General features: G+C 41.1%; 1 protein-coding gene across 1 annotated transcript; it reads right to left on the bottom strand.

Annotated features, from left to right (window-relative positions):
- Positions 1 to 7,727: 7,727 nt before the first annotated feature.
- On the bottom strand, positions 7,728 to 24,257 carry PAK1IP1 (PAK1 interacting protein 1). The gene is made up of 10 exons (XM_025891264.2): positions 23,935 to 24,257; positions 21,321 to 21,486; positions 17,000 to 17,120; positions 16,850 to 16,924; positions 16,264 to 16,316; positions 15,540 to 15,685; positions 15,348 to 15,445; positions 11,047 to 11,146; positions 9,842 to 9,965; positions 7,728 to 9,694 (listed from the first exon to the last, which is right to left on the bottom strand). Exons 1-10 carry the CDS (start codon positions 24,019 to 24,021, stop codon positions 9,492 to 9,494), a joined length of 1,173 nt encoding a protein of 390 aa, XP_025747049.1. The 5' UTR covers positions 24,022 to 24,257; the 3' UTR covers positions 7,728 to 9,491.
- Between the last annotated feature and the right edge of the window lie 1,916 nt (positions 24,258 to 26,173).

Raw genomic sequence — 26,173 nt, 5'->3', positions numbered from 1 at the left:
GCTGTTGACCTTCGAAGCTCGGCTTTCCAAAAAGCTTGCCTGAAACCCAGAATTTGCGTCGGGTCCTGCAAGAGGCATCGGGAGGTGGTCCCGGCCTGAGGTGGGGGCCACGGATACGAGAGAAGGGCTTCTGAGGATGGACTCCGAAAGACCCTATTAATGGAGGGACTTGTGGTTTACCTGGTGTAAACCGGAGGCATGCCTACCGGGAGGATTGTCACTCTAACCAGATCACGTTTTTTGTCTACAATGGTGACAACTCCTTTCTTCCTGCAGAGATGGTGACCGCAAGCCAGGGTGTTTACTTTAGGGTGTTTACTTGAGCAGTATCTTAAAGGAGGAGAGAGGGTAAGTTAAATATAATTTCCTGCTACCTCTGTATACCCCAGTGTCCACAAAACATTATCTCCATTCCCTCTACAGATTGCTTCTCTTCCTTGCGTTTCCTGCAGGACCACTCAATTGCTGTACACCAAAATTTGTGTTTATCCTTGAAGTCTTTCTCTTCTTAATCTCCTACAAGAATCAACACAGATAAATCTTATAAATACAGCCTTGAGTGAAAGAAGGAAATTGCAGCTCATACATACTCCCAAACAAAAACTTCCCAGTTGCAGCAGCTCCTGCCTTTGAGACACCAAAAGTGAAGCCTGTGTTTACCATAACTGATTCTAACCAGGGAAAGCAGATAAGGACTAAGAAGAACTTGAGTAATTCCAGTATGCCAGACCCTCACTGAATTACTGGAAGATGCTGAACAACTAACAATGGGACTTAACTTAAATCCAGCTCGGAATGAATTTAGGGATGTGTTCCTCCCTATTCGGGTGTAAACTTAAACCTTAGTTATAACCACCGTGATCTGACCCCTGTCCTTTAGACTTAAAGAAATTGAACCACAGAGAATTAAGTAAATTACCTACGATCCTAGTCTTTGCTGGAGCTGTTATTTGAAGTAAGGTCTATCTTTCAAAACCTGTGCCCCTAACTTCACATTATGTTGCCTCTGTGTCATTCCTCAACCAAAACACACAGCATTTCTGTGTGTTCAGTTCCAGTTACTGTAAAATAAGTTGGTCTCTGTCCTGTTTCGGTTACAGAGTAAACCAAATCAGTGATTTGTGTTCAGTAATGTTTCTAGTTGTTATTAATGTATTTTAGGAAAGAGCTCAGCTCCAAACTAGGAGCCCACTGGATTAATTACTGGAACCCTGAACCACAAATGCGTCAGTGGAGTGTGACCAAGATTGTGTAAGGGGCAAGATTTTAGTCTCTGGCTTATCAGTAGGTTGTTTTGTTTGTTTGGGTTTTTGTTTGTTTCGCAGAGGCCTAGAGTCAGGATTATGTTTGGTAGACACAAATGTATACACACTGATAACCAGAGCAGGAAAGACCATCTGCCACAACAGCTTGTGAAAAAGGAATAGTGCTTCAGTTTCAGCATTATTCTATCATTTTTTGGAACCTTGTTTGTGTGATTTTACACATTAAGAAACCCCCAAACAAAAATGTCAACCAAATTCCTGGTTGCAGTGTTTCACCTAATGTCTACTGAGTACCCACAATACCAATTTCTAGGTCTTTAGGATAGATTTTACAGCTTTGAAGAGCAACATCATCTACATCTATTCAATAAATCTTTCTCCAAGCTCCATTAATAAATTTCTCCAGCTCAATTAATACATGAGATGAAAAAATACTGCCTGTGTTCTCAACCAACCCTATCTGCCACATCTTCTGGGACTTCATATGTTAGAGCCATAACAATAGCAGAGAAAACACGAAATGTACTAATTATATGCCAAACACTGTATGAAGTGCTTTACATAGATGAACTCATTTAATCTTCATACTAACCCTAAGCACTAGAGACTATTATTATCTCTTGCTTTTACACACAGAGGAAATGAAGGGAGAAAGAGGTTATCTAACAGGGATCAGACCACACAGTTAATACACGACAGGGCGGCCCTTTAGTCTGTTCTCAGTAACCAGAACACTTCTGTTACAAGTCAATGGTGTCATTTCTATGCTCAAAACTCTCCAGTGGCCCCCTTTCTCATGCAATGGCCTATAAAGTCCTACACATCTACCTCCCAGCCTTCAGCTCACTTTCAACTCCGCTTTGCTCATGCTGCTTCAGCCTCTTTGTTCCCACCTCTGAGCACTTGCACCTGTTGCTTCATCGGCCCAGAACTTGCCAGATAATCTCCCAGGTCACTACCTCATCTCCTTTATGTCTTTATTCAAATGTCACTTTCTCAGTGAGGCCTTCCTGGATCATCTTGTTTAAAATTGCAACACAAGGGTGCCTGGGTGGCTCAGTTGGTGAAGCGTCTGACTTTGGCTCAGGTTGTAATCTCAGGGTGCTGGGATCGAGCCCTGCATTGGGCTCCCTCCTCAGCGGGGAGTCTGCTTGTCCCTCTCCCTCTGCCTCCTGTTTGTGCTCTCTCTCAAATAAACAAATAAAATCTTCAAAAATAAAATAAAATTGCAACGCATATGCACTTCACAGCTTATTTTTCTCCATGGCACTTACCTCCATATTTAGTGCTGTATAACTTACTAATTGTAAAATCATCTTCCCAACCTAGCATGTAAGTTCCTAGAGAATGAGGTTGTTTATGCAGCATTTAGAACAGTGCTTGGCACACAGTGGATGCTCAATAAGCATGTGTTGAAGAATGAGCAGATGTGGAATGAGAGAGGCTGGTCTGCAGAAAGAAAATGAAGACAATATGCAGAGAGGAGACAAAAGGGAGAGATTGCCCTGACTGCACCCTGTCCCTGTCTGAGCTCTGGTTCTCTTCCTACCCCAGCTTCTGTCAGACGCACCTGTGTCTGTTATAAAACCATCCCCATGCCCTCTGTTGAAGTTTGGAATAACCAGAGTTGCTTTTTGTTTCTTGCCATTAAAAGTCTCTCTTAGCTGAGATAGCACCCCATTTCTTCTTCCAGAAATGCCTTTTTATCCTTGTCTAAAAACTCAATCTCATTTTTTATTAAAGTCATCAGTCATGCTGCCCCTGACTGTCCCAGGCCATTATATGTGTTCTGTGAAAGGGATGTGTATGCAAAAGGACCACCAAAGGCCAAAGGAGTCATAAGACCAAAGAGAAAGGCTGACAAGTCTAGCTTGACAAGAAATGGCTTATTAGGGGGACAGAGTGTTTCTTTGGCTGACACAATACAAGTAGACTTGCATATGTCTCCTACCTCCTGGGCAGATCAAGGATGATATACCCCAAGGGTATACTTAAGGAAAGAATGGGGGGACCGGTGCTCAAGAAGGTTCAGGTCACAGAACAGTCATCATGGCAGATTTGTCCAAGACAGAATTAGTCTGGTTCATGAAACATGTAATTATTTACCAAAACATTTGTCCTTTGGGTGGGGATCACACTCTTCCTTTCAGTCCCCAGAATCTAAGGTAGTGCCTGGCACATGGTGAACACTGAATACACGGCTACTGAATAAACAAAGGAGTGGGGAGATCTAGGTAACATGGCACAGTCTAAATTGGGAAAGAGTGAATTTGTCGTGAGAATCTGCTCAGACACAAGTATCGAAGTAGATAATTCAACATTTAGATGGTGAAGACTATATGCAGACTATACATTTCTATGTGGAAAAAAGAAACAACATGAACACGAATTCCCCCGAATAAATTATTTGGTTTTATATGACCTATTGTCAATGGCAATGGCTTCCAAGGATATTACCAGGTAAGTTCTGCCAGAGGTCACTGAGCAGAGAGGCTCATAGACTCACCTAAAATGCTTGAATCACATGGTTTATTAAATCAATTTAAAAGATGAGAGAGGTGGTTCAAGATGGTGGCATAGGAAGACCCTGCACTCACCTTCTCCCATGGACACCCTGAATCTACACCTACATATAGAGAATTACTTCGGAAGAACTAATGTTGATTGAATAGCTTCTGGACAACAAATAGAGGGACCACATAGAGAAGGGTAGAAGAGACAGAGACATGGTGACGATGGGACCCCACCACCAAAGCAACAACCTGCAGCAGGGAGTAATATCACTGAGGAACCCACATGTGGATTTCCTCATCCCTGGGGCACAGCAAAAAAGCCAGCAGTTTGGGCGCTTGGGTGGCTTAGTTGGTTAAGTGTCTGCCTTTGGCTCTAGTCATGATCCCAGGGTCCCAGGATCAAGCCCCACATCAGGCTCCCCTCTCTCCCTCTTCCTCTGCCCTTCCCCTCCTCCCTGTGCCTGTACTCGCACTCTCTCCCACACTCTCTCTCTCAAATAAATAAAATCTAAAAAAAGAACCAGCAGTTTAAAGGCAACTAAACTATTAAGTAAAGGAAATCCATTTATTAACCCTAGAGTGTCTACCAAATGGTGGAAGAACTACTGGAACTCCCTGGGGTTGGAGGTGCCAGTGAGAGCCATGGTTTACATTCCCCCTCCACCTGGATAGCACAGAAGGGAGCAGAGTCCAGGTGCTCTAGCCAGCCTGCTTGGGCTCTCCAGTGAGCCCTGGACTCCTAACACACCAACTCCAGCTGTCCACCAAGGTGGTCCCAGCACAGGGTGCTCTGGGACCCCACAGGCCTGCACCTGACTCAGCATTTCACCAGGAATGCCCTGATATCTCATGCACTGGGACTCTCCCAACCAGCACCCACCCCAGCTCAGCCATCCACTACAGCAACCCCAGCACAGGGAGGGGGTGGCACAGAGCATCCCAGGATTCCCAACCCTTGCCAGATCCAGCTCCAGCCATCCACTACAGCAACCCCAGCACAGAACACTTTGGGATCCTCTGTTGCATACCTGTTCCAGGTCCAGCAATCCTGCCAGTGCAGTCTACACTCACTATAGCTCCAGCTGTCCTGCCAGGGTAGCAGCGACACAGAGTGCCCCAGGATCCCCTGGCCTGCACCTGCTCCAGCCAAAGCCACCAGGCACATGCAGCCTACAGAGGGGACACTGCTACACACAAAGCCACTCCTTCAAGACCAAGATAAGGAGCTGTTTTGCCTAATTCATAGAAACACAGAAAGTCAAACAAAATGAGACAGAAGAAAATGTTCCAATAAAAGAGGATAAAACCCCCAAAGGGGAAAACCCTCATGAAATAGAGATAATTTACCTAATAAAGAGTTCAAAGTAATGGTCATAAAGATGCTCACTGAACTTGGGAGAAGACTGGAGGAACACAGTGAAAATGTCAACAAAGATAAAATATGGGAAAGAACCAGAGAAGTCACAGAACTGAAGGTTACAATAACAGAACTGAAAAATACACTATAGGGAATCAACAGCAAATTAGAAGATGCAGATCAGCAATCCGGAAGACAGAATAATGGAAATCACCCAATCAGAACTGCAGAAAGAAAAGAATTTTTAAAAATGAGAATAAGGGACCTCTGGGACAACATCACATGGACTAACATTCACATTATAGTGGTCCCAGAAAAAGGAGAGAGGAGTAGAAACTAATTTGAAGAAATAATGGTTGAAAATTTCCCTAACACTTGGGGAACTAACACCAAGGTAGAGGAATCTCAGAGAGTCCCAAACAAGATGAACCCAAAAGAGATCCATGCCAGGATATATTATAATTAAAATGGCAAAACGCTAAAGAGAAAATCTTAAAAGCAACAAGAGAAAAACAAAGAGTCACATACAAAGAAAACCTATATGAGGCTATCAGCTGCTTTTTCAGCAGAAACTTTGCAGGCCAGAAGAATGTGGCATGATATATTCAAAGTGTTAAAAGGAAAAAAACAAACAAACAAACAAAAACCCTACAACCAAGAATACTCTATCCCGCAAGATTATCATTCAGAACTGAAGGAGAGAGAGAGTTTCCCAGACAAGCAAAAGCTAAAGGAGTTCATCACCACTAAACTGGTGTTACAAGAAATGTTAAAGGGTCTTCTTTAAGTGGAAAAGTAGTGGTCGTAACTAGAAGTAAGAAAATATATGAGTGAAAACAATCTCACTGATAATGGTAAATATATAGTAAAGGCAGTAAATCAGCCACTTAAAAAGTAAGAAGGTTAAAAGAAAAAAATAGTAAAATCAACTATAACCACAAGAGTTAAGGGATACACAAAATAAAAAGATGTAAAATAAGGCATCAAAAACATAAAACGGGTGAGGGGAGTAAAAATTTAGTGCTTTTAGAATGTGTTAGAACTTATCAGCTTAAAATAGATATATATATATATCAGTATCTATATTTTTATATATGTATATATCAATATATAAGAATTTCATAGTAACCACAAACCAAAAACCTGATACACAAAAAATAAAGAGAAAGGAACCCAAACATAACACTAAAGAAAACCATCAAACCACAAAAGCAGTAAGATAACAAAGGAACAGAGAACATGGGGAAAAAAACAATTGACAAAATAGCACTCGTATCAATATTTATTTTCATTAATTACTTTAAATGTAAATGGTCTAAATACTAAATATTGAAGGAGAACAAAATTGGAGAACTGATGCTACACAACCTCAAGACTTACTTTCCTACTGTAATCAGGACACTAAGGTGTTTGCAAAACAAAACAAAACAACAAACCCACAAGAGATCATTGGAACAGAATAGAGAGCCCAGAAAAAGACCACCATAGATACAGATGACTCTTAAACAGCGCATTAGGGATGCCGACCCTCCACGCAGTCAAAAATCTGTGTATTAACTTTAAGACATTTTATTTATTTATTCATGAAAGACAGAGAGAGAGAGAGAGGCAGAGGGAGAAGCAGGCTCCCAAGGAGCAGGGAGCCCGACGCGGGACTCAATCCCAGGACCCTGGGATCATGACCTGAGCCGAAGGCAGACGCTTAACCATCTGAGCCACCCAGGCGCCCTGCGTACTAATGACTCCCCTCAAAGTTAGCTAAAAGTCTACTACTGACCAGAAGCCTTATTGATAAGTTGATTACACATATTTTGTAATGTGTGTTGTATACTGTGTTCTTACAATAAAGTAACCTAGAGAAAACGTTAAGAAAATCATGAGAAAATATTTACAATACTGTACTGTATTAATATAGAAAAAAATCTGTAAGTGGACCCATACAGTTCAAACCCATGTTGTCCAAGGGTCAACTGTACAGTCAACTGATCTTTGACGAAGGAACAGAGGCAATAAAACAAAGCAAAGATACTCTCTTCAACAAATGGTGCTGGAACAACTGAATATCCTCATGCAAAAAAAAAAAAAGTATCTGGACACAGAGCTATAACACCTATCACAAAAATTAACTCAGAATGGATCATAGACCTAAATGTAAAATGCAAAACTAGAAAACTCCTGCAAAGAAACCTAAGAGAAAACGGAGATATTTGGATATAATGAAGCCTTTCGAGACAGATCAATCACATGACCCATGAAAGAAATAATTGACAAGCTAGACTTCATTAAAATTAAAAACTTCTGCAAAAGATATTATCAAGAGAATGAGAAGACAAGCCACAGACAGGAAAAGAAAATATTTGTAAAAGACATCTGATAAAGGACTGCTATCGAAAATACAAAGAGGGCGCCTGGGTGGCTCAGTTGGTTGAGGGACTGCCTTCGGCTCAGGTCATGATCCTGGAGTCCTGGGATCAAGTCCCGCATTGGGCTCCCTGCTCAGCAGGGGTCTGCTTCGCCCTCTGGACCTCCCCCCTCTCGTGCTCTCTCTCTCAAATAAATAACTTAAAAAAAAAAAATACGAAGAACTCTTAAAGCTCAATAGTAAGAAAACAATTTTATTAAAAAACAAGCCAGATACCTTGACACCTCACCAAAGATAGAGAGATGGCACATAAGCATATGAAAAGATGTCCTCCAGTAGGTGAAGGGTAAAAACTGTGGTACATATAGACAATGGAATACTGTTGAGCATTAAAAAGAAAACAAGCCATTGAGCCATGAAGACACAGAAGAAACTTAAATGCAGGTTACGAGGGAAAGAAGCCACAACACTGAAACAGCTACAATACTCTGATTCTAACATGTACATTCTGGAAAAGGTGAAACTATGGAGGCAATAAAAAGATCAGTGATTATGGGAAGTTGGGTAGGGGAGATATGAATAGGCAGAACACAAGAGTTGTTTCAGGGCAGTGGAAATATTCTGTGGATTGTATTAATATGTCATTACACATTTGTCCCCTACAGTGTACAACACCAAGAGTGATCCCTAAGGTAAATTATGAACTTTGGATTATGATACATTGATGTAGGTTCATCCTTCGTAAAAAGTGTACCATTCTTAGGAGTGATGTTGATCATGGGGGAGGCTATGCATGTGTAGAGGCAGGGGATATATGGGACATCTCTGTGCATTCCTCTCAGTTTTGTTATAAACCTCAAACTGCTCTAAAAAATATTAAACAAAAACTTAACAAAAAACCCCAAACCATGTGCATCTTTGCTTGTAGGCCTTAAGTTAACAAAGAGGTGGACTGACATGTCGGGACACAGTATTTGACTCATTTCCTAGATGATTTCCTTCCTGTGAAGAGGGAGTGGCAATTCCAGCGTCCAAATGTTAGAGGTCTCAATTTGCCTGAACAGGAGGGATTCCCTGTTGGCCTCAGGTATTTGACATCCAGTCAGCTAATTCAAATCTACGAATCCTCTATTAAGGTGTCTTTTCAAAACACCCAGGAAATCTACTGAGGAATAAAATGAGATGACAAGATTATAATCAACAGGCTGAATTTAAGGCTATCTTTGTTAGATTAACTAAGTGAATTTTTGTTGGCCTGAAACAGATGAAAAAAACCTTGGAGGGCACCTGGGTGGCTCAGTCGTTAAGCATCTGCCTTCAGCTCAGGTGATGATCCCAGGGTCCTGGGATCGAGCCCCGCATCGGGCTCCCTGCTCCGCAGGAAGCCTTCTTCTCCTTCTCCCACTCCCCCACTTGTGTTCCCTCTCTTTGCTGTGTCTCTGTCAAATAAATAAATAAATAAAATCTTTAAAAAAAACAAAAACAAGACAAAAAAAACTGTATATTTTAGGGGCACCTGGGTGGCTCAGTCGTTAAGCGTCTGCCTTCGGCTCAGGTCATGATCTCAGGGTCCTGGGATAGAGCCCCACACCGGCCTCCCTGCTCAGTGGGAAGCCTGCTTCTCCCTCCCACTACTCGTGCTTGCTTGCTAAGTGAATAAATAAAATCTTTAAACAAAAAACAAAACTGTGTATATTTTAAACTACAATATTTTGAAAAGATCTTTATTTGCTTTATACAATAGTAAAAATCAATATTACACATTAACATAGTATATATCACCATGATATATAATAAAATGTTGACTACCAAAAATAGTTTCACCACTGTTAAAAAAAAAATAAACACATAAAAGTGTTGTTTTTTTTCAAGCTGTACATTTTCTCCAAAAGAAGAAATTTCTAGCTTTTACTTGGGGGGGAGGGGAAGGGTACATCTGAAATGATTCCATCTAAGAAGTTCTCATAAGAGAAATGTGGGATTCACTGTGTCATTCATATTTTCTTCTTTTTTCTCTTTTTTTCCAACATTTCTACCATTTTCCTCTTCTTGGTTGACACCGGGGTATTTCCTTTCGTTGGCTTATTACTATCACCAGTTAAATCACATTTCTTTGCGTTAGGTATGGACTGCCTTTCTTCTTCCTGCACTACATTGCCAGCTTCCTTTTTGTTGATTTTGGACTGTTCTTTACTCACTAAAACACAAGAGACAGTACATTTAAAGACCGCCTTTCCCCTCTTGAAATAAAACACGGCTGACAATAAAGTGAAGTTACCGAATCTCCTCCATTTCAACAATTCAAGAGCTAACAAATTTTCTAAAAATGATGACTTTCACTTACCAGGAGAAGACTCTGCAGCTGAAGGCAGGCTTTCTTGTGTGTCTGTCACTCTGTCTAGCCACACTCCAAGACATGTCAGTCTGGCATTAGTTTTTACTTCACAGAGTAAAGATGGGGGAACTTTCTAAACAGAAGAAAAATTGATGATAACATAGAGGAATTTTCAATAATTTCTTTTTCCTTAATCAAGTGAACTTATTATTTTTTTAAGAATTTTTTTTTTAAAGATTTTATTTATTTATTTGACAGAGAGAGACACAGCGAGAGAAGGAACACAAGCAGCGGGGGTGGGAGAGGGAGAAGCAGGCTTCCCGCTGAGCAGGAAGCCCGATGCGGGGCTGGATCCCAGGACCCTGGGATCATGACCTGAGCCAAAGGCAGACGCTTAACGACTGAGCCACCCGGGCGCCCCAAGATTTTATTTTTTTAAGTAACCTCTACACCCAACGTGGGGCTTGAACTTACAACCCCAAGATCAAAAGTTGCATACTTTTCTGACTGAGTCAGGCAGTTGGAATTTTAAGTTTTTGATTTAAAAGTTATATTATTTTCTTGAGAATAAAACATGCTGCTTAGAAGACATCTATTATCTTGATTCATGTTTGGTTTGACTATGTCCTTCACAGAACTTGTTTCTGAGTATTCAGAAACTGTAAATTCACTAAGGTAAAGGACCATGTCTTGTTCATTTCTAGGTTTTAACAGAGAACCTTGCACAGACACTCAACAAACCACATTCACAAAATTGTCTATAAAGAGACAATCAAGAATAATAAACCAAGAGGGTCTGTAAGAGTGAGACTACTGAAGGGAATTTAATTTTCCAATTATCTGGTTCAAAACTATTGTTAGTTCCATTATCAATCAGTAATTTTCTCAAATTTTTAGTAATGGCAGTAACATTACTAAATGTAACAAAATCTTACAGAGAACATCGACACAAACAAAAGAGAAGAAAGCAGCACTTTTCTGATTGAAAAAGCAGGAGTTCTGGGACCCTGCCAGCTCAGACTCACCAATACCAACCCCCAAGGTAGCTCTTGGAAGCCTAACTTTAAAAACTACGAATATCAACCACGCATGGAAGAGACTTTTAAGTTTATTTAGATTTCTGCCTTGAAAAACAGTCCACCTTCCTTAACTCAAAGCAATACTGGTAGTAAGACTTGCATTAAAGTACATTTATATTGTGTTAAGACACTGACCTTATCCTGCTTAAGCTTCCACATTTTGATGAAACCATCACTCGATGCTGTAATAACAACATGATGCTCTGGAACTTCAAAACTGAACATGTCTTTTATCCTAGAATAGAAATATGAACACCATAAAGGCTCCTTTTTCCCAGATAGTTTGATGTCGTCATAAAGCTTCTATGCACATAGTCTCTTGATTTTTCAATGTTCCAAGTGCTTCCAAACTGCTTAAGGAGCAGTGCTAAAATCTAACTATGCTTCACATTCCCATGAGTGGGTCCTTTTCAGGGTCCAAATTCCAAGATAAAAATGGACTATCAACCATTACTATCACCACTGTTGTTCAACATAGTACTAGAAGTCCTAGCCTCAGCAATCAGACAACAAAAAGAAAAAAAAGGCATCTGAATCGGCAAAGAAGTCAAATTCTCGCTCTTAGCAGATGACGTGATACTCTATGTGGAAAATCCAAAAGACTCCACCCCAAAATTGCTAGAACTCATATAGGAATTCAGCAAAGGGGAAGGATATAAAATCAATGCACAGAAATCAGTTGCATTCCTACACATTAACAATGAAACAGAAGAAAAAGAAATTAAGGAGCTGGTCCCATTTACAACTGCACCCAAAACCATTAGGATACCTAGGAATAAACCTAATCAAAGAGGCAAAGGATCTGTATTCAGAAAACTATAGAACACTCATGAAAGAAATTGAGAAAGACACAAAGAAATGGAAAAACGTTCCACGCTCATGGATTGGTAGAACAAAATATTGCTAAAATGTCTATGCTACCTAGAGGCGTCTGGGTGACTCAGTTGATTAAGCATCTGCCTTCAGCTCAGGTCATGATCCCAGGGTCCTGGGATCGAGCCCCACATTGGGAGCCTATTTCTCCCTCTCACTCTGCCTGCCGCTCCCCACTTGTGCTCACACTCTCTCTGTCAAATAAATAAAATCTTAAACAAACAAAAAACCCCTATGCTACCCAGAGCAATCTACACATTCAATGCAATCCCTATCAAAATAACCTTCTTCACAGAGTTGGAACAAATAATCCTAAAATTTGTATGGAATCAGAAGAGACACCAAATAGCCAAAGGAATGTTGAAAAAGAAAACCAAAGCTGGTGGCATCAATCACAATTCCAGACTTCAAGCTCTATTACAAAGCTGTAATCATCAAGACAGTATGGTACTGGCATAAAAACAGACACAAAGATCAATGGAACAGAATAGAAAACCAAGAAATGGACCCTGAACTCTACGGTCAACTAATCTTCGACAAAGCAGGAAAGAATATCAGTGGAAAAAAGACAGTCTCTTCGACAAATGGTGTTGGAAAAATTGGACAGCCACACGCAGAAGAATGAACCTGGACCATTCTTATAGCATACACAAAAATAGACTCAAAATGGATAAAAGACCTAAATGTGAGATAGGAATCTATCAAAATCCTAGAGGAGAACACAGGCAGCAACCTCTTCAACCTTGGCCACAGCAGCTTCTTGCTAGACACGTCTCCAAAGGCAAGGGAAACAAGGGCAAAAATGAACTATTGGGACTTCATCAATATAAAAAGCTTTTGCACAGCAAAGGAAATAGTCAACAAAGCCCAAAGACAACCGACAGAATGGAAGAAGATATTTGCAAATGACAAATCGGATAAAGGTCTAATATTCAAAATCTATAAAGAACTTATCAAACTCAACACCCAAGGAACAAATAATCCAATCAAGAAATGGGCAGAAGACTTGAACAGACATTGCTCCAAAGATATCCAAATGGCCAAGAGACACATGAAAAAATGCTCCACATCACCTGTCATCAGGGAAATACAAATCAAAACCACAATGTGATACCACCTCACACCAGTCAGAATTGCTAAAATTAACAAGTCAGGAAATGACAGATGTTGGTGAGGACATAGAGAAAGGGGAACCCTCCTACCCTCCTGTTGGTGGGAATGCAAGCTGGCACAGCCACTCTGGAAAACAGTATGGAGGTTCCTGAAAAAGTTGAAAACTGAGCTACCCTACGACCCAGCAATTGCACTACTGGGTGTTTACCCCAAAGATACAAATGTAGTGATCTGAGGGGGCACCTACACCCCAACGTTTATAGCAGCAATGTCCACAATAGCCAAGCTATGGAAAGAGCCCAGATGTCCATCCACAGATGAATGGATAAAGAAGATGTGGTATATATAATATACAATGGAATATTACGCAGCCATCAAAAAACTGAAATCTTGCCATTTGCAACGACATGGATGGAACTAGAGAGTATTATGGTAAGCGAAATAAGTCAATCAGAGAAAGACAATTATCATATGCTCTCACTGATATGTGGAATTTAAGAAATAAGGCAGAGGATCATAGGGGAAGAGGAAAAAACGAAACAAGATGAAACGAGACAGGGAGATAAACCATAAGAAACTCTTAAGCATAGGAAACAAACTGAGGGTTGCTGCAGGGGAGGGGGGTAACTGGGTGATGCACATTACGGAGGGCACGTGATGTAATGAGCACTGAGTGTTATAGAAGACTGATGAATCACAGGCCTGTACCTCTGAAACCAGTAATACATTAGATGTTAATTAACTGAATTTAAATTAAAAAAAAGTCAAAAAGATGATCATGATAACTATAATTAAGTTATCATAAAGGAAATGAAAATACTTAAGTCCCTAATCTCAAGAGACTCCAAGTTCAGGATGAAGAGACAAATAGAACAACAGAGATGAACCATGGCTTCCGCCTACACACCCATCTCTCTCACCTCCAGTGCCACCACCCTCGTCCAAGCTACTGCCGTTGTTCTTCTAGACTACCGAGTAGCCTAAGTGGCTAAAATTATGAATCAAATCATGTTACTCCCAGGCTTAAAATCCTACAAAACAGGATCCTTCTAAAAATAACACAGGACAGGAGGAAGGGGCTGGGGACGTATATAAAGCAAGTCTGGCTATAAACGGACAACTGCTGAAGCTGGGTGGTGGGTCTATGGGGGTTGCTTCCTTAAACTGGTCTGTATGCCTTTAAATTTTTCCATAGTAAGAAATAAACAAAACAAAATCTACAAAGGCCCTCGGTATAAAATCTAAACTCCTTACCAGTTTACAAGGCCATGCACCGTTTGGCTCACTCCGCACAAAGCTCTTTCATCTGTTGCTAAAATATACCCAGCTCCTTCCTCCCTCAGGTGCACTATGCCTGCCGTTCTCTCCTCTCTTTAGAAACAGCTGTCTTCATCTGTGAAGTGCCACCCTCCCCCTTCCCCGATCATACTAAGTTACCACTGTCATTCTCAAGGCACCCCTTTCTGTTTCCTTCCTGTTATAATTATCTGCTTACATGTTTATCATCTGTCTGTTATTCCACTAACAAGAAACACAAATGCAAGCCCTTGTCTTTTTTGTTCATCATTTAAAAACTTAGTGCAGTTCTTAATGGATTCTCATGAATACCTGTTAAATGAATGGATGAACGGCAAAATATAGGAAGTGTTATCTTAAGTGTTCCAGTTTTACTAGTACATTTGAAATGGTCTTCAATGAACACTTCCCAATGCAGGAAAAAAACAGGGCCTGTACACTGGTAATACTCAGACTAGTCAGAGAGAATTATTTAGAAAATAAAAACTAGGACTTATGGAAGACATAGAACATGCAAATGAGGCATATTAAAGTATAACTGTACATTATCACCTTTTCCAAACTAGTAAAGAAAGCAGAGGCAGATAGAACTGGATTTGGGTCCCAGTTCCCTCACCCAACAGTGGGGTAATCTTGGCCAAGTCACTTGGCCGTTTACTCTGAGAATCAGTGTCTATCCCTAGAAGTACAGTGAGCAGTAACAGGTTAAGAAAGACTGGCACAAAACAGAAGTCAATACTGTCACATATTTCTCCTGTAGGAAAAATAACTAGTGTACAAAGAGGGAAGAAGTGGACAAGGGGCATAGAGTGAAAGGACAAGAGAGGTCCTGGCAAAGCTCGATTGTTTAATTTCTTTGTTCCTCGTCAAATTTGGTTGATTTCAGGCCCCAAGTTTAATAGTATTACTGGACAAATATCTTGTGCAATCACTAGCCCTGATGCCAACTTCCCCACTTTTGCACTACTTAAGGCCAAGAAGACATTTCCACCATCCTCGCACACTCCAGAAATCATATATATGTGGAAATGTCTATCTCTGCAGTTGTTCATGAGAAAACATGTACCCTGCTTTATGAAACTACTGCATACGTAACATTTATTGAAGACTCTACACATACATACACACAGAGACTGGCAAAAAAAAAAAAGTACCTGTTTTCATGAGCTTTAAATTCACAGAGGCATGTTAGTGAATCACAGTCAAAAAACCTTACAACTTCTTCATCTCCAGCCACTGCAAGGACAGACTCCTAGCAGAGAGAAAAAGAATACCCAGAATGTCATCAACAAATCCAACCATCACCATAGGCACTAAGATTCCACCACTGATTTCTGGTCACTTACTGAAAGAAACGTAACAGAAGATATTCTCTTTTCATTTGTGATGGTGCCACACACAGATGCAGTGTCAAGTTGATAGACATCTATTTTATTCAGTATGACAACTATGTATTTCTCTCCTCTTGGGGACCATTCCACTATGTGAGCATCTGTAAGTTAAAAACACAAAGCTTTATTTCATAAATAAAAAATGAAATGATTAGAGTAGTAATAAAAAGAACAAATAGTTGCACCATGCATTTTCACATCCAAGACCCTATTTAACCTTCACAACGAACTTTTGGTACATATTTTGCAAGTTAAGTTTTAGAAAACAAACTGGATTCAAAAGCATCATTAAGTCATAGACCTGGTAGGTGACACAGTCATGATAAGAATTCCAATCTAAAATGGGAAAGGAAGGGGGTACCTGGGTGGCTCAGTCAGTTAAGTGTCTGCCTTCGACTAAGGTTATGATCCCTGAGTCCTGGGATCAAGCCCCACATCGGGCTCCCTGCTGAGCAGGGAGCCTGCTTCTCCCTCTCCCTCTGCCAGCCACTCCCCCGGCTTGTGCTCTCTCAAATAAATGATCTTTAAAATTAAATAAATAAAATAAAAATGGGAAAATAACCTAAATCATTGCCCTAGGAGGTAACCACCATCATGCAGAGAAATAAAGGTGTATATGTATGTATATATATTCATATTCCATCAAGTTATAAAAAACATTTCAAATAAAAGTACTCACTTTGTTTTATATTTTTTATGAATGCTGATCTTCCTTCTACAAGATTCCACGTTCTGCAAAACACAGGAAGCTCACTTATGGCATGATCTCTAACTTTTACTAGGTGTAAAGGTAAGCATAATGAAGACCTACTCAAAGAACAATTTACTACAACAGGCAGCTAGTTAGAATGATCATGTTTCTTACAGCAACACTGGAAATATTTACTATCAAGCAAGATCAACTCATCCATTCCTAGACCCCTTTCACATACTTAAAATGTTTAATATATTCTCCAAATATTTCACTTCCTAAAACATTTGCTTTTAGGACCACCATCCTCTTCACTTCACAGTTTATAATGACTAGGATGTACGGTGTACATGTGAACGCAAAGCTTGTCATTTTTTCTCTACCACTGTGAAAGGTTCACTAGCTTTCCATCTTCTCTTGTACTGCAATACCTTTAAATAGCTGACAGCCATGAGATGAGACAGAAAATGAATCTAATTATTATACTAAAATATACCCTGATGGTAGCTTCCTGTTGTCCCTGGAGAACAAAGACCACAACTTAGAAAAGATGCTCTCAGCATTAACGACTTGCCTTAACGTCTTATCCGTACCCACGGACAGGGCCAACTTGCCGGACGGGTGAATGGAAAGGAAGGTCACATGTCCTCTAAAAGGAAACCAACAGTTAGCCCCCAACTTGACTAACACCTAGAGACCGCCAACAGGAAAGGGCTACACTCACTTGTGAGCTTTAATGGACTTCAGGCACTCCCATTTCTTTGCATCCCACACACAAATGAGTCCATCTTCTGCCCCACTGATTAAGTGCCTGTTGCCGTAGAATTTTAGGCAAGTTATTGTGCCTGTGGAAAAACCAAGATAGGCAAACTTAATATTCATTTTGAATGCAAACTCCATTTCTGGTTTGAAGGTTATGCTGTGGCAAGTAAACATCTAAGGTCTTAGTATTACTGAAATATACCTTAAAGTCTTAGGTGAAGAGATTCATTTTTTTCACATTAGAACACATTAGAACATACAGTTTCAGGGCTATGCAAATATTTTCAGCAGAATTTCTCTAGTTGTAGACACAGAGCTAATCAGTTCACTTTCTGGCTCTGTATCTCCACAATCATAAATTTAGGAGATGGCTGGCTAGGATTGTTTGAGTAGAAGTCAAACAAAACCAACCAGAAAACCAGCTAATCTGGGGAACAAACCAAGATGTACAGCCATATGACTTCTACTTTCGAAACTGAGTTAGTGACCCAATCACCCACAATCCAATTATTATCACTCCAGACCTGCTTTTGATTTGTACACAGTTCTCATTCACCGTCATAAGAATTTATTAGAGGGGCACCTGGCTGGCTCGGTTAGTAGAGCATATGACTCTTGATCTCGGGGTTGCAAGTTCAAGCCCCACACTGGGTGTAGAGATTACTTAAAAATAAAATTTAAAAAAAACTTAATTTAAAAAAATTTAAAATCTTTAAAAATTTATTAGAACAATTTTATAATTTGTTCCACTATTCAACTATGCCCTCTGTAATCTCCCTTCCGTGGTTCACAAATTTTCCTGTATCTTTTCAGCTTCACAAAACGCTCCATGAGGAACCCTCCTACACTGTTGGTGGGAACGCAAGCTGGTGCAACCACTCTGGAAAACAGTATGGAGGTTACTCAAACAGTTGAAAATAGAGCTACCATACAATCCAGCAATTGCACCACTGGGTATTTACCACAGATACAAATGTAGGGATCCAAAGGGGTACGTGCACCCCAGTGTTTATAGCAGCAATGTCCACAATAGCCAAACTGTGGAAAGAGCCAAGATGTCCATCGACAGATGAATGGATAAAGAAGATGTGGTATATATACACAATGGAATATTATGCAGCCATCAAAAGGAATGAGATCTTGCCATTTGCAACGACGTGGATGGAACTGGAGGGTGTTATGCTGAGTGAAATAAGTCAATCAGAGAAAGACAAGTATCATATGACCTCACTGATATGAGGAATTCTTAATCTCAGGAAACAAACTGAGGGTTGCTGGAGTGATGGGGGGTGGGAGGGATGGGGTGGCTGGGTGATAGACATTGGGGAGGGTATGTGCTATGGTGAGAGCTGTGAATTGTGCAAGACTGTTGAATCACAGATCTGTACCTCTGAAACAAATAATGCAACATTTGTTAAGAAAAAAGAAAAAGAAGAAGATAGCAGGAGGGCAAGAATGAAAGGGAGTAAGTCGGAGGGGGAGATGAACCATAAGAGACTATGGACTCTGAGAAACAAACTGGGGGTTCTAGAGGGGAGGAGGGTGGGGGGATGGGTTAGCCTGGTGATGGGTATTAAAGAGGGCACATTCTGCGTTGAGCACTGGGTGTTATGCACAAACAATGAATCATGGAACACTACATCAAGAACTAATGATGTATGGTGATTGACATAACAATAAAAAAATTAAAAAAAAAAAACCATTCCACTCCCCTCTGCCCAAACTAAAGCCTGAATCTCCCATGAATTTCTCCCACAGCTCCTGGGATTGGGAGACATACATATTCACTGTCCTCAAATATAAACCTCGCTGTAAGGAGGTAAGGTGATAGAAGAACCCAGCATTCTTTTAACTCCCAAAAGCAATGCACATCATTATACATTTACCCTCAAGTAAAATTCCCTATCCTTTGAAGTCTGTCACCCAACTTAACTGCCCTATAGCTCAGTGATCAAAAGACTACTGCCTGTAAGCCACACCTGGTTGGTGGCCTGTTTTCATAAATGCAGTTTTACTAGAACACAGACTCCCTTGTTCAGTTCCAAAATGTCTATGGCTGTTTTTACACCACAAAAGCAGAGCTGAGTAATCAAAACCGAAAACATACAGACATAAAGCCTAAATGTTTACTATTTTGTCCTTTTCAGAATAAGGGTATGAACCCTGGGGTCACTGCTGTTCACCTGCCACGTCCTACTCAACCCTTTACATTGTCCTTTATATTGAAAGAGTCAAAGATCTTTGATTAATAACTTTGTCCCAAAAAGCACTAATAATATATGGGGTTACATACGACTTTATCAAAGTGGGAGTCTTTAGCCGTCTTTACCCATTTTCCTCTTTTCTATTATCCTATTTCCTACTCTGGAAAATAGCTTATTTTTACCAACGGTTAGAAAAACAGGAGTTAGGGGCACCTGGGTGGCTTAGTCAGTTAAGCATCTGCCTTCAGCTCAGGTCATGATATCAGGGTCTGGGACTGAGGCCCACATCGGGCTCCCTGCTTGGGGCGGTGGGGGGGAGTCTGCTTCTCCCTTTCCCTCTGCCCCCCCCACCTCACGTGCTAATAAATAAAAAAAAATCTTGAAAAAACCCAAACAAACAGGAGTTAAACAAGGAATAAAGGAAATCAGGAACCATACTTCATCCCCATCCAAACTCCTTCTCAGTCAGTCCTTTTCCTGTTGGGGAACACCTGAACCAGTGGCTCTAGGCAGACCATATTTGTTTAACTTATTTCTTCCATGACCAAGGGAAAGAGAAGACTTTCTTGCATGAACTGGGATCAGGAGACAGAATGGAAAAGGAATATATGCTGAATTCACTCAAAGCCTAGCTTCTGTTGAAAAGGAAAATGCTTGTCAAAGTAGCTAAGGACCTAAAAAAGACACTGACCACTCCAAATTTACTGCTAGAACAAATGCATAGTGGTCTCATCTGCCTTTAACTGCAGGAAACCAACATCCTTAGCAGAGTGTCCCTGGGAAAATACAATAAAAATACCATAATGTTCAATACTGGAAAAAAAACTCACCTATTTAGTCTCCCTACTTGTTGATCCTACCACTATCCTGGACAACTCACTATCACTGTAGAAAACCCAGTCATGACTTGAGAATCACCAGTCCCGACCTCAACTCTAGTGGCCTTTGCCTCTCTGGTTTAGTCCCTCATACCTACACCCCAGACACAGTTACCACCTAGAGCTGCTCCACATTACAACTCTTGAACTCTTAAGGGCCGCACCCCTGCCCACAACCTCACCACTCACCAGCCCATTCATGCCCCCTTCATTCACAGTCCATCTGCTCTTTTATTTCAGAGATCTGTAGACTCTTCACACCCCATTTTCTCTAGACCAACAACCTCTTCTTTCACCAAAATCCTGAATTCCTTTGTATATCAATCCACCTATTGCACATACCAAGTAGCTTTCTGCTCCCCATAAAAATGCCAGTAGCTTACTGCAAACGCATGTTAACTCGATCCAGAGCCTCCAACTTCAATCAGGCAGACTCTCATCAGTCTTTTGCTTGTTCTTGGTCAGCATCTCTCTCATATCCCGGATGCCAGCACTTTCCTCAAGCCCGCACAGCCCCTCCCTCCCATTCAATCCCTAACCTCTTCTTCTCAAGGACCACCCAGGACCCAGCCCATCTACTTCTCCAGTCACCCAACCTCTGTTTTAACCTCCTCATAATACCGACTTGGTTAGTTCTCTATGCACACAGCAGTTAAAAAGATGGGCTCTAGACCTAGGTTTGAGTCTAGTTCCATTGTTTTGTAACTGTGGGTATGTCAACTTAACATCATTGAATCTCAGTTTTCTCTTCTACGAACTGAAGGTACAAGTGTAGTTTCTTGGCACACTGCTGGGCACGTGGTACTCCCTCAATAAAGTTAGCTATCAACATGAGGCTGTTCCTGTGCTCCTCATGCTTCCTGCTCTGCCTGGAATGCCCTTTCTCCTGCCTAGCTAACAAGTGGTACTCCTCTTTTAAGACAATTCAGTCAGATGTCATTTTGGGGAAGTTGTCAGTGAAAAGTCACTTCCTCCCACTGCCCCCAGAGTGAGTGAAGTGCCTCCCTTCTGTCTCCCAATATGGACTATGAAGAACTTAAGGATAAAAAAAAAAAAAAAAAAAAAAACCACACTTTTCTCATTTCTGTATTCCCTAGCACAGAACCTGCTACATAATAGACACCTAATGAATTGTTCAACTGAAGTCAAATTGTAAAGTAATGATACTTCAACGTTATCTTAAAGGATATAATGTTCTCACCATTGTGATGCACTAGAGCCCCATGGTCTATCTTCTTTTTCATGTCATATATGTGAATTGTTTCATCTTTGCTCCCAGTGACTACAAAACGACTATTTACAGCCACCGCTGACAAGGAGGCAGTGTGGGCATGGTGAGTGAAGTCAGCCACAGGAGTCCATTTTTGCTGAAGAGTAAAACACACAATCAATGTCACAATCATATCACAGTTTTCTAGAAACACATAAGCAGTTCCACAACTCATGAAAACTACCAGTAGATACTTACGAACGGAGAAAAAATTATGCAATGACAGCAGATTAAGAAAAACAAAGAACCTGAGAAAGAAGGCAGGCAGCAAGGAAATCAGAAGGCAATGCTGGGTATCATGACCCCAAAACAATTATGGAGACAGACTACTTTAAGGTCCTATCCAAATCCTTAACTGCTTAATATTTACTTTTATGTGAGACTTGCATACCTAATTCATTCATTCAAATGTTCAGATTTTGAATTGAATTTATTCATTCAAATACTAAATGACTACTATGTGCTTGGCACCATTTTAGACAGTTGATACATAGCAGTGAAGAAAAGAAAGTCCTTATTCTAATAGAACTGCCACCCCTGTGGGAGAGACAAACAGTAAACAAATATGTCACAGATGAGTACAATGACAAGTCTTTTTTTTAAGATTTTATTTATTTATTTGTCAGAGAAAGAGTGAGCACAAGTGGGGGAGCGGCAGGCAGATCCTGGGATCATGACCTGAGCCAAAGGGAGACGCTTAACGACCGAGCCACCCAGGCGCCCCTAATGACAAGTCTCATAAAGAAAAATAAAGAGAATGAAGAGTATGCTTCCTTCCATTAGTGCCAATATAAGCCCTAGAGAATGACCAATGATGAGGTCTCTAGAACTCTATGGTTATTGATAATGCAACTTTTGATTGAATAAGTGAGATTGGTTGAGTGCAAAGAATGACTGACAGCTGAATACATATACACACCTCAAATTGAAGGAGATGCATCAAGACGTATTAGCAAAACAAACACACCAAAGAAGAAGGAAAAAAAACCCATCACACCTCTCTGAACACACTTAAGATGTGTTACTGCAAAATAATTTCTTTTTTTTTTTAAAGATTTTATTTATTTATTTGACAGAGAGAGACACAGCGAGAGAGGGAATACAAGCAGGGAGAGTGGGAGAGGGAGAAGCAGGCTTCCCACCGAACAGGGAGCCTGATGCAGGGCTCGATCCCAGGACCCTGGGATCATGACCTGAGCCAAAGGGAGACGCTTAACTACTGAGCCACCCAGGCGCCCCTGCAAAGATACTTCTAAATAACTACACCAACAGACACTGCTTCCATCAACCAGGATCAAGAGAGCCTCTTCTGAGTAAAGGCACATATTCCTTAGCGGCTGCTATGGCCATAAATCAAAAATAACCTTTGCTTGTGCATATTACAGAAGGAATGTTGATTATCTGAGCTACTGTCTGTCTAGGTTTAGCAGTAGTAGTGGACGGTTTAAGAGCTTTGTGTTTCAGAGACAGCTAGGGACTTGAGTCCCAGGTTTCCCGATTATTAGCTGTGTGACCTTGAGCAAGTCACTTAAGGGATCTCAACTTCAGGCTCCTCATCTGTAAAACACGGATAACTGTATCTGCCTCAGGGGGTTGCTGTGAGGACTACTATGTGTCTGGAACAATGAGCAACTTTTTTAGAATGAGTAACACAATCAATAACATCATCTTTAAGCATACAAGAGATGTCACCTTTCAGCCAAAAGCAGATTAATAACCAGGTAGAAACAAAATAAATAAAACTAATTAGTCAAGTTACATACTTCCAGTTTCCTGGTTCATTCAAGACTGACACCTCGACTTGATAAAGTACTGATAAAAATAGGTTTCTAAGAGATTTGTAGATTTGCTTAGGGAAAAATTTACTGGGTTAAAAGTTAAGAGATCTTATTTCTAGTCCTGGATATGTCCTAACTACCTGTTTCACTAACGGCAATTTACTTAACCTTTTTGCTCACACATCTAGAAAAATATTTTATTTTGTTATAATTTTCTCCATGCATTTGTCTCCTCTACTCTCCTCCTTATGTTGGCAAGCTGTCTAGCACTGGATCCATTCCTTTGGCTTCTCTGTAACTCCACTGCCAATAAACGGCCCCATGGTAAAGGGTCCAAAAATACTGAATGAATCGGGACACTTTTTTTTCTCTTTTTATCAATGAGGAGTTTATCCTGATCCAGCTCTAATATTTGTAAAATTCCAAGACAAAACTCAGGAAGAGGGCGAACTGTTCTTTCATTAAATCCTGAACACGTTAAACTGGCTGTCAATTTACAGGAGCGAGGCTTAAATCCATAACCTATGACTCATTTGCCTGTTGGCAGGAATGCCAGCTTCCTTCCTGTAAAGTGGTCAGGATGTCGACTAAAACCAACAGACATGATCTCATTTTATGAAATGCCTACTCTATGTTTTAAAAAAACAAAATTATAAGTTTGATTCATCAATTAATCCCTAAGAGATCAATGTGTTTACTTACCTCTGATGATGTGCCTACCTCCGCCGTGTGGGAACCCGACCAGACTTACCCGCGCACCCTCTTACCTCTTCGTGGTCGCCGCCTGCATCCGGCTCCGGGTGTATAGCGAACCCAAAAAGGACCTGTTCGTAGCAACCAGCCACCAACTCCATTCAGCAGCGCACGTGCCTCTTCAACGAGCCCCGCTCAGCTGAGAATGACGAAAGCGGATGCCAGAGGAAGTAGGGTCCTTCCTGCGTCGGCGCTCAAATTTACGTCACGAGCGCAGGCTGCCTTTTGGGCGCCTGCCTTCGTGGAAACGGTTTCAGAGCTCGAAGATCACGCGGAGCTTCCAAGAGGAGAATAAAGAACGCCACATGAGGAAGTGCTCCTGACGAGGAGAAAAAAGTTAGGGGCAAGCAAGCATATCCTAGGTGGCTGCGAGCCAGGCACGTCTAAGGGGAGGAAGGCGGGACATCCTCTGAGGAAGCCCCTCGTTTGTGTGACGTCACGGAGAGGCGGGGCCTCTTTCAGCCTGGGCGGGGCTTCTGGCGGTGTTGTGGGGTTAGTGTGGAGGCCGCTCGCCTGTGGGTTGTGAGACGGGGGACAGGAATTGGGTTTCCTTTTTGTGCAGGAAGCACAAACGAGCCTCTCTCACGTTCTCTCCTAATAGGGCAAAGGGGGTGGCGTTCAAGGTTAGCGGTTTCTAGAGCCGACCGCGAAGGGGCTCTGGAGCTCCGTTTCCCGCGCTTCTCTCTGCCCGCCAGGATAATCCCGCCTCACGCACCTTTCCTTCCAGCTGGATTCGCTTGTCTGATTTTGGGGTCGCATTGGCCAACGTTGCCGCACACCCCGGGGAGGGAGGAGGACGCTTTACTTGAAAGGGGTAAAGACGGACTGATGGAAGAAGAAGGACGCAGTCATCCTACGTGAACGTTGCAGAAGGAAATCTGAACCTCCCGGTTCAGGTGCAAAATAAAACATTCATGAAAGCAAAGATTGCCTTGATTGACATTTTAGATTTTCATAAGGTGTAGAGATTCAGAAATGGCATCTTTGTACAAACCTAATGGAATACGTTCTGGAGCGTCATAAATGCCACGGCAGGTGGATTTGACAAGCAGGAGGTAGATGGCACCCGTCGGTGTCAATTCTTCAACCCCCGTTTACTGCTGATCATGTAGCACTTTGACCCCTTTGTTTTCAAGAATATTTGTTTTCTGGGATTGTGAATTGTCACCACGTATCACGTTTACGCTGGTTTGAGTCTTGTAGGAAGGATTTTGCTTGCTTTAGTTGTCATTGCAACGCAAGGAAGGCCTTGTCTTCTGTGCACTTCGGCGACTCCACCTGAAAGCCCTTCTCAGGCACTGAAAATGCTGTAGTCAAACTAACTCTTGGTGTTGGAAACGTGTGTAGTCGTTCAGTTTTATCCTAATTCCTTCACTTTGTGCTAATTACCTACAAAAAGTCAAGTTATTTTACTATTTATTTTCTGTTGACTGCTTCTTGACTGTTTCCAGTGGAGAACCACTCAAGTAAGAAAAGTGTGAATTGCTGCAGTGGGTGTCCCCTGGGCATGGGACAAAGAATAAGTAAGCAAGACATTTCTTTGAAGTCTCATATTTTATCTTGGAAAATATGACTTACTGCATTTTACTTAATGATACATCCATTTATTTTAATGTAAAAGTGATACTCTCTCATCCAAAAAGAAAAAAATCTTCGAACAAACCTGTTTAAAGGGTCGCCTGCGTGGCTTAGTTAAGTGTCTCCTTCGGCTCAGGTCATGATCTTGGAGTCCTGGGATGGAGTCCACATGGGGCTCCCTGCTCAGCGGGGAGTCTGCTTCTCCTTCTGCCTGCCCCTCCCCCTGCTTGTGCTCTCTTTCTCTGACAAATAAATAAAAAAAAAAATTTTTTTTTAAATCTTTTCCCTGTACTTTTGTCTCTAGAAAGCCCCTGGTGCTCTTCTTCTTTATCGCCAGGGAAGTCTCAACTACTGTTTGATAAGAATTGGTACTCATTCAGTATGTTTTTTGAAATTAATTTTAGCACTGTAACAGGATAATTACTATATTCAGCATCTATTACCAGCTTGTCACATTTTAAAGAAGAACACTACGGCTTGAAAAAGTATTGCTCCAACCAGGAATCTTTTAGAATATAGCTGGTTCTAGAATGAAAGCCATAGTGTAAACAACATAAACATAAAGTGGTGTACTTTTTCTAACTGTTAGAAATTACTGGAACCAATTAGAGCTCGAAAGACCTTAAAGAGCATTTATCCAGGTAATCCCAATCTAAGGGAGTTTATGGGTAAGTT

The sequence above is a fragment of the Callorhinus ursinus genome, unplaced genomic scaffold (genome assembly GCF_003265705.2).
Source record: "Callorhinus ursinus isolate GAN/ISIS: 27379988/994484 unplaced genomic scaffold, GSC_fseal_2.0 scaffold26, whole genome shotgun sequence".
Classification (NCBI taxonomy): Eukaryota; Metazoa; Chordata; class Mammalia; order Carnivora; family Otariidae; genus Callorhinus; species Callorhinus ursinus.
This window is presented reverse-complemented; position numbering and strand designations above follow the sequence as displayed.

Bases quoted from the DNA above. Each gene is read 5' to 3' on its own strand.
- PAK1IP1 (XM_025891264.2), bottom strand. From the start codon at position 24,021: ATGGAGTTGGTGGCTGGTTGCTACGAACAGGTCCTTTTTGGGTTCGCT. The intron at 21,487-23,934 runs GTAAGAGGGTGC...TTTACTCTTCAG, and splicing joins CAGGCGGCGACCACGAAGAG to CAAAAATGGACTCCTGTGGC. The intron at 9,695-9,841 runs GTAAGTGAAAGT...CTTGTGTTTTAG, and splicing joins AGCTGCAGAGTCTTCTCCTG to TGAGTAAAGAACAGTCCAAA.